Source organism: Polyodon spathula, chromosome 13 (assembly GCF_017654505.1).
Source record: "Polyodon spathula isolate WHYD16114869_AA chromosome 13, ASM1765450v1, whole genome shotgun sequence".
NCBI lineage: Eukaryota > Metazoa > Chordata > Actinopteri > Acipenseriformes > Polyodontidae > Polyodon > Polyodon spathula.
Window position 1 is genome coordinate 36,484,077 of NC_054546.1, and position 15,225 is coordinate 36,499,301.

Here is a 15,225-nt window from a genome sequence, read left to right on the forward strand (position 1 = left end):
CTCTAAGGATGAAAGGTCAGCATATCCTTCTTATACACTGTATTGTCGGACTAAAACTCCAGAATTAAATTTAAACACACTTCAGAAACCCATCTGCATGCCAGCTAAAGTATGTGAAGGGGTTTAGAAAGCTTACTGCTGTATGGTACAGATAAAACTATTTTATTGCATGCCAACTTACCTGTGATTTGATATGTGTTGTCCATTCTTTTCAGTATTATATGCTGAGGATATGAGCCTTGCATGCACATTCTTCTATTATTATTATTATTATTATTATTATTATTATTATTATTATTGTTGTAACATGTTAACTACTTGGCATTTGGTAAACCATGTTTTTAAAAAAATGAGTGTTGGCAGTGTTGTATTTGTGTATGGAAATAAAAGCTAATGTAAATTTTATGCTTTTAACAACAAAAGTTCATTAAATATTTAGTATTTATTGCCATTTTGTTTCTTTCTCTCAAGTTGTATCCACGATGGACCTCTTGATACCCCATTCATCTCTTTCTCTCTCTCACACACACAGTGTTTGGTCCTGCACAGTAGAGTGGCATGTGATGGCTGTAGGGCTGCCGTCAACATCCAGAATGATCATGTGAGCATTCTTTAATGATTAACACCTTTAATACCTTCAAATAGTTGGGGGTAGAAATCTACAATGTCCCACAGAACTATGACTTGCTCCTTGTGAAATATCAGTCATTTGTGCTGTCTTGGATAAGGAAGCACCTGCCAACCAAGTGCCAATTACCAACAATCAAATCTGTAGTCTTGTCCATAACGATACAGTGACATACAATGCTGCCACTTTTCTTATTGCTGGTGTTCGGGCTAGAGCAAAGCAAACATATTGCAAATTAATTCTCTGCATTTAAAAATAATATATTTTCAATTTCAATGCACATTCTTAGCAAAGATTCAGAGCCATGTCAGAAGCCTGGTAAAAATTTTTTTAGATGTTCAACTTAAAGTTGTGAAGTTATTTCACCCAACCGCATTCACAGTCCCAAGTACAGTGCCTAATTAAAGCAGTTCGCTCCAACTCTAAATCATGCCAAGTGCTGTGTTTCAAGTGTCCAAATGACAATGAATATTATGCTCTTTGCACAGAGAAACATAAACAATGGCAAATAAAATGCAGTGTACCGTATTTGCACTGAAAGAACAGCATTGCCAGTAAAACATTCACTGAGGCTAACAGTATGTGAAAAACATGACGGTGATTAGATATTAAAAAGGCTTTAGGAAACAACATTAACTTCAAGCTATAGCACCACTTTCAAAAGTATTGCTTGCTGATTGGATAGTGTATGGCACAGACGACAGCCTGTCATTGTATGTGCCCACTAGAACAGAAAAGACCATTTGTACTGTATGGAGCTTATATCTAAATCCCTTTTGTGACATGTGTGATGGAGGCTTGGGGTGCTCTGCAGCCAAGGTTGTAAAGGACAGTTTGATTTCAAGTTATGTTAACTTTATTAAATGGTACAAAATTAGTACAGTTCGTATGTATTTTCACAATACATATATAAAAACAATAGTCATACTACCTACTGTACAGTACAGGTTTCATAGGGATTCATTTAATAGTGTATAAGAGCTTCAAATTACCTTTAAACAGTTTATTCTTAATAGTTCTGAGTATGTAGTTGGTTTGTTTATTTTTTGCTTGTTCGTAAGGCCTGGGAAAGTGTGTTGATGACATTTCCACTCAGAAAAGTTACTTCCTCTTTAAGAAATCACTGAGAATCATAAACATTCAACAATATGAGTATTCCAATGCTTGACAATCCCAATTAGTCCAGAAAAATCTGGAACAGCAGTTGACACCAAGGCCTTGTTCCATTTTACTAATCACAATGTTCACACATTTAATGCACAGCCTATATAATCCTTTTGCTGGAACATTGTATCTACTTTTTGTTCCAGAAATAAAGCATATATAAATGTGTATATTGGATTTTTCTGCACTGTTGAACCAGAGGTATTGAACCAGAGAGCAAGTGGAGCTCACATTATATTTCTGTATGGAAGCCAAATACACACACACACACACACACACAAAAAAAAGGTTCTCCAAGCAACTGTAAAGCCAATTCGAAACATTTACATAGAAAATAAATTTTAGGAATAGACAATTTCAAACTGGTCCTAACAGCTAATGCCCACAATTAAGGAGAAAAATGGATGTAACTCAGTGGGGAATTCAAATTATCTAGTTTCCTGTGCCTGACAATACTTGAAAACAATGGATTATTTTCATAGATTTGTCACTTTGTTGGTTATCCCACTTAAAATATTGATAACTGCACATATATTCATAAAAAATTCCACCTTTTCTGTACTGTATGTATTAACAATTTAACTGATATTCAGAGAAACTAATACAATATTAATATTGGTGAGTTGTACTGTAAGCACTTTACAGATCTGTGCCAAGGGTTCCCATCCCAGCTTGTTTGAGCTCAGAGGGTTCCCTCAGTTGCTCTTCTAGAAACAGAAGCTGCTGGACCATGAGGCAGTGCTGGGGGTCTTGAACCCAGGTCTGCAGCTGCTCAGGGACCCTGTCGTTTTCGCAGTCTGAGGGGCCTCCTTGCTGGGGGGCGCTGTTTAAATACAAGTAGACCTGCTGGAACACATCATCCCCAAGCTGCTCCACACACATCCTGAGAGAGTTAAAATAAGTACAGGTTTAAAATCCCTTGCCTAGTGTCAGTATGTACCCTTACCTTTACCAACTATGCAGTGGTCTTACACATTTACTGTGAAGGTTCAACCCTAAAGAGTATAATTAAACCCTAAACTTGGGACCCTATGCTGGGTCACAGGTGCTCCAGTGCCAGATTCTTACTGTATCTTTCAGAAGAAATATTTACCAGTAAAACATTGTAATTGGTTTATGGGAATTGTGAAGTGAACTAATGATAATAATACATAAATTAAAATTAAAATATAAATCCTAGTTTCAGTTTGTATTTACTATTGTGTGCAGAAAATAAAAATAAAAATTCAATGCATTTCAACTGTTCTAAACACTTTCAGTGCATTTTAAGCATGTTGTTTTTCATATACTATTTTCCACAGGATATTTACAGGAAAACAGTTTAAATTAAGATAACAAAGATCATAGGACCAGTGGAACAGTGGATTTGCAGCAGCACTTGACTTTTAAAGTTGAGTGAAAAAAGCATTTTAATTATCCACCACTGGCTGAGCACACTTTGTCTCACTTCTATACCAGGTCTCTCCATTTCTAAATCGATCTGGGCTGAACCAGAAGAAAGAGTGTGTGTGTGTGTGTGTCTGTGTGTCTGTGTGAATTATATTTGCCCTGAAGCCATGGCTTTAAATTAACCAAACTTAACAAAGTGTAAAATGTCATAGTCCATTTAGTGATTATTTACGCTCCTGGCAATGAGACTGCATAGCTTACGTGTCTGAATTGGCCACCACATGGAAATCATTTCACACTTGCAGTGAAGTTTACTGTGCAGCTACAATCTAACTACACTGTCATAGAATAGCTGGACTGTAGCGCTAAGTAACAGTGCTTTACAGGTGCTTTACAAGTGTCTAATTGAAGAATATCTAAACATTGGAAGTGGTTGTGGAAACACAAACCAAGTGCTGGTGCTTACTTATAAAAAAAATATTAAGAAAGCTATAACTTTTGTTTTAAAACCATATTTAGCAATGCTGTCCATATGCTCGGAATTCACAGTAGCAACATGTTGCTGAAAAAGAACCCTACTCACACGGTTTGCAGCACTGTTTTATATCTATCGCTTCCAGCTATTATGCTGAAGCCTATAAAACAAAATTATAAACTACATACGTATTCTGACTGGCTTCAGCAAGTGAAATACCAAATATATCTGCACTTTCTTAACCCTTTAAAAGCTTTTTTCCCTCTATTATTAGCAACCTTCCTAGGTGCAACCAGCATAGGCTACAATCACAATGCAAAGCATATTTATATATTTGTATATTCTATATGAAGACATAGACAATTAAAAGTCCAGTTTAGAGCTTTTTCATAGCCTCTCCCCCCTAAGTCTGTGTTTAGTCTGCCATGGGACAGATAGCGAGGGATAATTGTATAGTGATGCACTAAAATAGCAGCATTCATCATTTACATTTGCATTCATAAATCCATTGTGGAGCTGCTAATTAGGACAGAACCGCTGATCCAAACAAGCCTAAGAGAGCTTAAACACTTCAAGAACCAGCATACTGTGCACACTTTAATTACAGCCATCCTGTTTAGGGTTTTATGAGGGATTAATACTCAGTGTTCAAAACAATAGTTACTCAGTAAGACCATCCTAGACCATCATTACAACCTTTAAAACATGTGGAACCAAGTGTCTTACTCCTGAGGTATAACAAATACAAGGGCCTCCAAGAGACTTCAGAGAGTACAATGATCCAATGAGAGCCAGAAATGAAGGGAAGTTGGTTATTATGTTAAAACACAATGGTAAAAGACTGACTTCTTAAGAGTATTGCATATTTTACACTTTTTTTTGGGGACAGTGTTTGTATGTCATCCATGCTTCCTCTTCTACACTAAAAAAGGATAACTTTTGGTTTTCTCCCCTCCTGGTGTCCTGATTGAAAAAGAGCATGATGAGTAGTTCCGTTACCCGAAGCACAAGCAACACACATATCTGTATCCTTACAAATGAAAATACAGCTATTGATCTTCAAGATTAGGTACAATGCATTAGGTAAACTTCTGTCTAATAAACTGCAATCGTGATAAGCTTGTAGAAAGCAACAGCAACTTGTAAACTGCTGTGTTGTACCAGACTAGTTTAAATAATGCAAAATAACCAGTGTCTGTGTTGAAAGAAACAATAGGTCTTCAGAACTACGATTGAGACGTGTGTTAATGTTCAGGTGGTTGGTCCTAAAGAGAGACAATAAACATGGTTATCAAGCCTTTAATTCTGCATCTCCAGTGGTGCTGTTCACTATACAGCACTGTTTGTCACCATGGGAGAATAAGCATTTCATGTTGAAATGCAATGGAATCCATTGCATTTCAGGGAGCAGGGAGTTTTCCAAGTTGTTTTTCAAACCCTCTCAAGATATAATCCTTCAAATAAAAGCACCCTTCTCTGAGGAATCCTTTATTATTTCCTACATAATTTCCCCATGCAGTTTGGATATTCAGAAAGGCTTTCAACAAATGTTGTACTTCCTAGTATCACTCCTCAGTGAGTCTGTACTGATGAGGTAGACAATCAGGGTCAAAGTATTTTCTGCGAGTTCTTTTCATTTGCAAGCATTGATCTCACCGATCTAATAAAGCACGTTTCTATGGAAACACTGGCATTGTGGGCACTGCTGTGAAAATAGTTGAAAACAATAAAAAAAAAAAATTTAAAAAACCAAACAAAAAAACAACATATGAATAGAATAAAAGTGATTTATAGGTAAATGGCGTAATGACTTAATTTAGTCTTATACCAAGCAGAGATAAAAGTGGGGCATTTTGTCAAGGGATTCAAAGAGTTGAACTGCCTGAACTAAAGACGCTCTAGCTTAACTGGCAAGATTTGTACCAGAAAGGTACCAGTAACACACTTGACTTATAGGAGTAATAACTAGGCCTTAAGAACGCAATTTCTTATCCCTCATTCCCACAATAGCACAGTATGAAAATGTTTTTAAATGCCACGGTTATAACATCACAGTTGATTAACGGTACAGTACTGAACAACATCTAAACAAGAGTCAAGTTGAACTACAATATCACTTGGAATAACTAACTCAGAGGGGTACTTTCATTCCCGAATGAATTCCTAAGGTCATGTTTGGTTCAAAGTTTACATTCAATGTTTACATTCAATGCTATGTATGTTAAGAGTGAAAATTATAAACGCTTCCTCACCTAAATGTGAGGTTGTACGCAGTTAATTAAATAAAGTGAACATACCGATTGCAATTGCATTGTGGTTTACTGTCTTAAGTGGGTTTAATCGTGTGAGACGCAGATTGTCGTGCTGAAGCTAATTCATTTTGGTTGGCGTTTATATAAGCGAGAAAAGTAGACACACATTTCAGCTCATGCATTTGTTATACTTCGTTTTCTCTTCAGTTGACAGGGTTGTGCATACTCACTGTTGCAGGTGCTTTATTTTGGATTCAATTAACATGCTCAGGTTTACATCTTGGGATGTTTCTGTGAGGGTATCACATTGGTCCTGATCTGCAGGTAAAGCAAACAGCTAATGTTAGGCGATAGCAAGCTCTAATACTTAATGCAGCACAGATAAACACATCACAAATCAATAATACAACTACACATGCACAGCACACTAATACAAATGTAGCCAGGTAAAATGATTGTAAAGTGCAGTTAAGGCAAAGTGAAAGCCTGGTGACTCACAGATAGATTTGTACAGAAAGAAGACATCCACCATAAAAATGAACAATTTATGAAATTGACAAATAAACATTGTTATTTTAATTTGGACCATTGGTGCGCATTAGCCACCCCTAAGCTGGCAAACTATGATGACGAATAAAGTATATTAATTAAATGAATAACTAATGCCAGCAGGCAGGACAAGTTGTACTCAAGGCCACCTTCCCCCTAGATGAAGCAAGGTGGAGGGGGACCAAACAAAAAACAAGAAGGCGTAGACAAAAAGTGGCTATATATCGGTTTTGATGATGGCATATTTGATTCATGGGCAGAATCTCCTTTCAGAAATACAACTACATTTCCTAGTATGGCAATGGCGACTTTTAATCCATCATGTTTAATTAAAGGCAATCTTCATTTTTAGTAATATTTATGAAACTATCTGCACAGAGAAAGGTGCACCCAGTGGTAATGATGCTAGTGCTTATATTAGGTATATTAGGTAAGATGGATTTGAAATTGTTGGTTATTACTCAGTTGAATAAATCACTTGAATAAATCAAAATGAAGAAATTGGGAGCTGAGTAAACTGCTCTCATTTCTTGACAGGCACATTTCATAACGGCTTCGTGCAGCCACAGATGATTGCTTCCATCTCATTTCTAATTTAAAAGCACTCTTTTGTTTCTATGTGAGAGAACATTACACTGCAATTCAGCACCAAGATTAGTCACCACCAGTGTATTCTGGAAGGGGGGGGCTGTTTCATTACAACATTACTTATCTTGTTCTCTGTCAGTGTGAATCAATGGGAAGAACAACAAGAAGGAAGCACACTGCTGAGATAGCAGTGCTTACTCCAGATACACTCAGAAAAATTAAAGACTCTAGCATATTATACAAGGCTTCTTTCTCACATTCCTCCCAAAAGCACTGATCAAACTCTACATCAGTGAATAGCTTCATCACGTACAGATTTTTTATAGAAATGATTGCCTGAAAGTGTTTCTTTATTGTTGCTTTTACCCTTGGAACCATGCTTTTAAGGTACATGCTTATTGAATTACAGTACAGTGCTTCAACAAGTGCAGGTATGGTTGTTCAGAAATGATCTGGTCAGCTTTTATAATGTTTTAATGTCAAATAGTAAGCACCAAACAAAATTATATACAATACAAAATGCTGATGTCCTGATGTCTGGTTTCTAGAGTTTATAATAATATCCCAATCGTACCATACTTTTTCTATTTTTTTTTCTGTAAGGGCCATATATAGATAGTACAGTTTATTAACTAACTTACACTAAAAGCATTTCAAATTGTATTTTCATATTATTGCAAGGAAGAATGTTAAAAGCATAATACAGCATAACCAAGTTTGATCAAGCATGGCAAGCAGTATATATCAGAGGGTAGTCACTAAAGTATAGCCGAGCGTGATAAAGCACAAGGAAGCATGGTAAACGTGTGCACAGTTGCCTTGGTCAACATGTCTTTAAGTGGCACTGATTTGAAAAGTATTTTGACCTCTTTCATTACTGTGGTTACTGATGTGCAATTAGATTCTTATTAATATTAGCCAAACAGAATTAGAGATATAATATTTATGTGTCGGTCTGGCTCTGGGATGACATAACATTTTTTTTTTTCTATAGAATTCAAATTAAGTCATCCACCACCACTTTAATAAAACATTTTGTGACAGGCTGTGATTTCAATTAAAGTAAACAGGTTGTGTTTTCACTTGGTGCCATAAATACAGCTCTAGAGGGGTTTGCTACTTTGATACACTTAATGTAAAGTGTGACTAGAACGGGTTAGGTGGGGTTCCTTCCAGAGTGGCCTTTTGTTTTCCCTACAGGCTCAAGCTGGGATCAAGGGGTGTGGCTGGAACTCTGGGACACCGCAGGCCAATCAGAACTCACCTGTGGTGCTGGTCTGTAGAATGCCCAGCAGACAGTTCTGATAGGCATGGAGAGTGCAGCTCTGGAATCACAAGAAAACAGAGAGGGACTCAGTTTCACATGGGCTTTAACATTTAAATTAACAGGGATCATTGAATGGCACAAAAACAGTCTCACCGATCAAGCTATTTTATTTTCATATAATCCAGTTATCTGATTAGCAGGTCCAGCTTACCAATAAGAAATATCATAAAGGCTGAGTCTGTACGGTGGAGATAAGCTAAGTGCTGGTAGCCTTGAAATATTAAGAGAAAATGACCAGGCCTGACTCACAGCACAGTTTCAGCTGTTAAAGTTTTTGATGTGGTGTAAAGTCAGTGGTGTTGGGGAACTTTAATTGTCATTGACAGTCTGAGACAGAGGTGTCCAGAGGATTAACAGTAGTGACTGATTTGCATAAAACAGGTGAATTCGGTCCTTTCAGTGTATGCCTTTTCTTCCTCAAACTTGTTCCAAAAATATATACACTGTTATATGAGAAGTTTTAGGAAATTACCACAACCTTTAGGTGGGCTAGAAGTTATGACTATTAAGGCATATACTCATTTTTAACTTTCGTTATTTGGGTTATTATCATTTTATGATGTTACGCATTGTGTTGTTCTTTTGTTGTACATGCTGCTTTTGCATTGGTCTTTTCTATAAGCAGGTTTCAAAGGAGGGAGAACTTGTTCCCTAGCAAAAACAAATGTTAAATGTAAACAAAATAAACTGTCAACAGGGCCTGCTTTTTGATAAAGTAGTGCACCGATGAATAAACTACGGAGAAATTGAATTTCATAGTGAGGCGCTGCAGATTTAAACAGAACATATATCAAAACAGAATACAAAAATAATGCCAAGATAAATATCTCGCCTGCAGGCTTCTGTGGTAAAAAATATTAGTTGAATACTTGTTTCGCACAGAAAAAGAGTACATTTAAAAAGAAATAATTATTATCTAGGTGTTTTTTTTTTTTCAACAACGAAATATTTTTCCATATAATATCTCAGACAACGGGGTAAGTATCTATTAACAGTTTCATAGATAATTGTCATCTTATATATATATATATATATATATATATATATATATATATATATAATATGATAATATTTCCTGTCATTTCTGCAGGCCTGTTTTTGAAATAAAGATTTTCTTGAGCTCTGCAGAATGTAAACCTGTTGGATTTCTTTTTTTACAGAAAAAATGTCATCTGATTCTCTCTCTTCAACTTGGTCCCTCTGATATTTCTGTAGCTTTAAAAAATTCTAATATAAATCTCAAATCCTATCTCAAGGGATATGAAGCATCAACAGCCTGAAAGACATCGATTCTGACAGAACCCTCTTTGTAATTATGTTACTTTCTCTCATGATGGATGCATATTGTGCTGCTTATATCTCCTGTACACCGCATATCCAACTGCAGTGCAACTCGGTAAGGACAATCTTTAGCACCAGTTATTTAGATTATTGGACACCTGCCTGGTCATCATGGTGATCTGCTTTTTCACTATACTATGTTATAATTTGTATTCACAGCCCCGGTGGGAGAAATCTGTGTTTCTGCTATAGTTTTCAAGAACGTTTGTGACAGATTGGGGGAGGGAAGGCAAAGTCCCTCTAGCAGTACACTTCTGACCTGTTCCACTGAGAGCATCAACATTGAATCAATCACAGTCCCTTCCAACTCGTCAAAATCAGAGTCTCCCTCCGAATCCCAGTCCTCACCTGTGGAGCAAATAAGCAACAACGGCACCTAAAATAAACATAAGTTAATTATAAGAGAGGGTGTCCCTATTAAGATTTGGGTTGACCATCACCATAGTACATAATCTGTCCAAAGTCAACTCAATCGGCATTTTCTCTCTGCTTATGACAGACCAAAGACTGAATAGCGCTTAGGTACACTGGTAATGTTGCTCTGTGGTGAAAGGGTTATTATAAAAGCAGTTTGCTCTAATGAGTCCTGATCACTGGCACTATGCTGGATGTCTGCAATCAAAGTTGAGTAGCAAAGGATTTTGTGATTCGAAGGTCACTGGTTCCAAGCTTCATTTAACTTTTATTATTCTGTTCACTTAAAGAGAGTGCAATCAGAGCAAAAGAAGTGCAGGTAATACAGACCGATTATCCAGACACTCAACTGTACATGTGTAACGCTTGCTTTGGGAGGTCCAGCACAACCATTAAACCTTTATCGGCTGTCTGTTAAACAACTCCATTAATAATAATAATAATAATAATAATAATAATAATAATAATAATAAATAATACAAACCAACAACAATTATAATAAGACCATTCCCAGAAATGCTGAGTGAAACATAAAACATTTACAATACCTTTTTCAGAATTTCTCCATATAATTGGCAGTTTTCCTGATTTCTCCCCAGACATAATGTTATATTTACTAAAGATTATTGTGTAGAATTGTAAATACTGGGAATACTGGAGCCATAACATTAAAAGCACAATAGTACTGTAAATGAATTGTGTAAATGGGGGGGTGTCTAAAAGCCAGCAAATTCAATACAATCTATTAGGTAGAGATTGGCAATCTGAAAGTTAACATATTTAAAACAGTATAGCGTAAAGAACTTAGTATAGAGCTCACTACTGTGGATTTCAGAACCAGCAAATGCAATAAATTACAGAGAACGAACAGTACAGAGAGTTTTACGATTTTGTCGTCTGTGGTATTCTGTTTTTATGATTAAAAAAACCAAACAGCTTTACAATTACTTTAATATTACCTTCCTGTTGTGCTGTCAACAAAGACAGTTATTAACCAGTGATGACGGGATGTTCATTAGATCTTCATTAAATATAAATCATATACTGTAATTCATATTAAAGGTGACTGTATTGGCTGCACCCAATTCCCCAAGCCTCAAAAGGCAAATAAGTATTGGCAGGCTTTTCAGTTCAGAATCCTAATTTAACACATTGATGTGTGCCATGTAGTAACCTATACTGGTGACAATACATTTCATGTGCCACCTAGATACTGAGGTTTGTCTCGTAAATGAACCGCAGAGACTCACAGATGTAGAAGTCAGGATTGCATGGCAGCCTGGAAAGTTAGCTCTGTTCTCTCTGTTCTGGGACTGAAGCAAGCACAGCCCCTTTTTCTAATGACTGTATAATTGCGTATAGTTGTCAGCATAATTTTATTGCAAGTTATTCTATCTAGAACTTTCTAAGAACTCAGCTTTGCTCATATTTTATTTTATATTGGATAAGCATTCCAATCTCATTCTAACTTCTCATGAGAATCGCTGCATGCTTGCACAGAATTGCAACAGCCCATCAAAAGAGAACGCTCCATACAACGATACATAAACATATATAAAAACAATATTTGCTAAATATTATTTCCTCTTACTCTCCAAGTTAACACTGTTTTCATCCTAGTTTCACATGGCTGTTCTTAATTGTAGCATCCAGGAGGTATTAAAATGTAAAGGCTGAGACAAGCCATATGCTACATTTCCAAAGATGCTGTGTCAGTTTGCTGTCAAGCTGGGAATTAAAACCAGAATCTGTATGTCTGGGCTTCCAGTCTTCACCTATTAGCATCACAATGCTGTCTGCCTTATTACACTCTGCAGACACACAGGGATATGACAGAATCCCTTACAGGTTCCAACACAAAGACATGCAAAAGGCAGAGAGAGTCAAACCAGGTACAGGATCAGTGACCTAAAACTGAAGTCACAAATTAAAGAGGCTCCCTGGAAAGACACCCTAGAAACTCATTTTACTATGAGAAACAATTGTTTTATAAATCAAACAGTGACCCAAATAACCATATCACAATTGCTAGGAATGAGGTGAGGTGTGTTTGCTGTTACATGCTCTCTGATCTGTCAACTGGTAAACTCTGGTTAATACAATGTATTAACTCAATGAGACGTTTGAAGAGGTGAACTATCTTGAAACAGACAATAAAAAAATATAGACTGTGGCACAGTGGCAAACTTTTCAGCAAGGCGTATTGAAAAATACATTTTTCAAAAGGTAACTTGTGAAGCATTCGTCCACTGTACTAGGTTTCATTAATTTAATGGGGAGAGACTTTCTTACACACACAGACAGGCAAAAGAATGCTACTCACTGGTTTGTTGCAGGCTTCCCTGGTCCACCTCATCTAGTGACTCCAGCTTTCCACCTTCATCGCTGGCCTGTCGCATGAAATAACAGTAGAATCCCTGTCACTCCCAATGAGTAATAAAAACATCAGAGGCATCTACAGACCTCCTGCATTAAACATTGCCATAATTTGTATTCAAGGACTAATAATTAATGATATGGGGTTTAGTATATCTTAAACCTTTCTCAACAGTACACAGAGGGTTCCAAAACGCTCACTAGATAAGACAAGGACACTTGTCTTTAAGGTATATCAATCAATGGCTAAGTCAATCAGGTGTCACTACTGTAAAAATGGGATATTCATCATCCCACCTAATCAGAGGCCAAATCCCATGCAGAGGTAGGTCACTGTAATCCACATACCAAGTTCCTCTCAAATATCACTAAAACTGCACGTGTGACAAACGTACATACAAGTACATCCACTTCCTGCTGTTGGGAATATGCTTTCCTTGCGAGGGAAACACAAAATCCATGATGTTCGAAACAAGTTTGAAAATGGGTTTTACATGTGAAAAACACAGTTACTGAACTTTGGTTGGACTGTCTTGCACTGCCGATACTTTAGGAATAAAAAAGCAGCAAAGTTTTCAATGAGCAGTTTTCTTACCTGTGCTTTTCTGCTACGCCTTGATTTTAAAACTTTTTTCTGGTTCTGCTGGTAAAGCTGGTCCACGGCTTTTCTATGTGGAAGCCAAATATAAAGAAGGGTTGTTAGAGTCAATGTGATGCTACTCCAGAATCCCCAGCGAAGACCGGAGACTTTGCACAGCCTGGAACCCTAACCCTAACCCTAACTCTAACCCTAACCTGCACTCCTGACTGTATGACAACCTGCACACCATGTGGCCATTCTATTACCAGGTGAGCCACTAATTTAAGAGGTAGACGGGGCATGCAACTCTTACTTTTTGATACCTACAACAACCAGAGTACGACATTACCACATACCCCCAGGCACTAGCTTTTATTGAAATAAGTGAAATTTAAACCTGGGCTTCTATAGATTAAAAAAAAAAAAAAAAGCTTGTGAATAATCTCACTGTGGCACCGGACCCCATCACCGCAGAGAGCTTCTGCAGTGGCTGAATCAGGTGTGAGCTGAGACAGCACGTGAACTTCTACTGTGGCAAATAGTTTAGCCTACTCTTAAATCACTTTCCTTCCTTCTTAAAGCCTGCTCCTGCTACTTCACACTCCTATAGCAAGTTATTACAAATTACATCTTAAAATAGTTTTGTATTAGTAAAAATTAAAATAAAAGAATCCTTTTTCTCATACGATGTTTTTGTTTTAGCATTTTGATATCCGATACGTTAAACACGTAAGCTGAAGAGGTTACATCATGACATTCGTGGAGAACTGTAGTTATTCCACCAATGAGGATGGTCGAAGAACCGTGCGTGAAAAACAAGTAGGATGTTAAATATCAATGCATCATCTCGTTGCTCTGAAGAGTTTGTTCTGGTAATCTACTAACAGCAGCCTTCATTTTCATTGGTTGATTGCAAATTTCACATCAGCTCTGGTGGACCTCTAGGAGGTAAACTGTTAACTAAAACCTCTCCTATCACAACTGATCTAACGGATTTATATAACTTAATAACTTAGAAGGGAGGCTGCAACTCAGGATAATATTAAACTATATGTGAATATTAAACTAAGGGTTAACGCACTTGCATTTTACCTCTGAAGGCCTGGGTTTAGGTTTTATATGCTGTGTGTGTGTGTGTGCGTGTGTGCGTGTGTGTGTGTGTGTGTGTGTGTGTGTGTGTGTATATATATATATATATATATATATATATATATATATATATATATATATATATATCTAGGATATTTGTTTATATAACTGTAAAAGTTATCTTTTACTTTTTTTTCATTATTATTAGGAAATGTAGGAAATGCAAAGTTAGTGTGAGTTTCTTTGTAAGTACTTGGCGGCAGCACTGCTTACTGCACTTTGCTCCTCTCTGGGTGCTGGTCCTGTCGCAGTCTCCTCCTCTCTCGGGGGTCCAGCCCCTGGGCCTGGGCAGCAGCTCGTAGACTGTCCAGGTGAACCTTCTGTTCCCTTAAACACAGACGGACACAACCTGCCTCAACGTCACTTTCTGGGAATTTACAATAAATCCCTGCCACAGGAATCATCTTTCCCATCACTACTATTACGAATGCAAGCCACCACCAGTCTACAATTCAAAATGTAGTTGCAAGGGGCTATTTTTGGTTTTGGACAGAAACAATTTGAAGAGAATAGTGGTTACAGGATTTTACATTACAATCTGAAGTGCTTAAATTCCATATCGAATTACATAACTTTGTGAGCTGCCCAGCTTCAAAAGAAGTGAATAGGTACCGATAAGCGGGGATCCATAATACTGAAATATTGCAAGAATTATTTTAGAACTTGCTCCACAGCAACCCCTGCTGGGAGTATCTAGCCGAGCATCAGGCTACACGGCAACCAGTGACTGCTGATATCTGTACCTTGTTAGGGCACCAGTAATTCAGGGATAATTACAATAGTGCAAACTACAGTTTGGTCCCTGTGTTGAATAACTCTATTGAGCCAGTGTATAATCCAGTTTGTCCACCAGCAACCCCCCTCCCTCCATTCTCATTAAGTTATTTTTAAAAACCATTCCCACTTCATTCCCTGTGGAGGTGGCAGAGTGAGGCTTTCTGCCTCCAGGTAAATGGGCTATGCGAGCCGCTGTGATTCTCGCCAAGTAGGAAA

The 15,225-nt window shown here is 37.3% G+C and overlaps 1 protein-coding gene across 3 annotated transcripts in view; it reads right to left on the minus strand.

The window, feature by feature from the left end:
* Positions 1-1,486: 1,486 nt before the first annotated feature.
* Positions 1,487-15,225, minus strand: part of LOC121325244 (serine/threonine-protein kinase Nek11-like) — a 43,182-nt gene continuing 29,443 nt past the window's right edge. For 2 of the 3 annotated variants that reach the window (XM_041267640.1, XM_041267641.1), the window contains exons 10-16: positions 14,446-14,559; positions 13,099-13,171; positions 12,451-12,517; positions 9,973-10,061; positions 8,310-8,370; positions 6,139-6,226; positions 1,488-2,675 (exon numbers count right to left, since the gene is read on the minus strand). In XM_041267640.1, coding sequence (XP_041123574.1) covers positions 2,432-2,675; positions 6,139-6,226; positions 8,310-8,370; positions 9,973-10,061; positions 12,451-12,517; positions 13,099-13,171; positions 14,446-14,559 — 736 coding nt within the window. In that variant the 3' untranslated portion in view covers positions 1,488-2,431. Of the gene's footprint in view, positions 2,676-6,138; positions 6,227-8,309; positions 8,371-9,972; positions 10,062-12,450; positions 12,518-13,098; positions 13,172-14,445; positions 14,560-15,225 lie in introns of all 3 variants that reach the window. The other variant, XM_041267642.1, reaches the window with a different exon arrangement.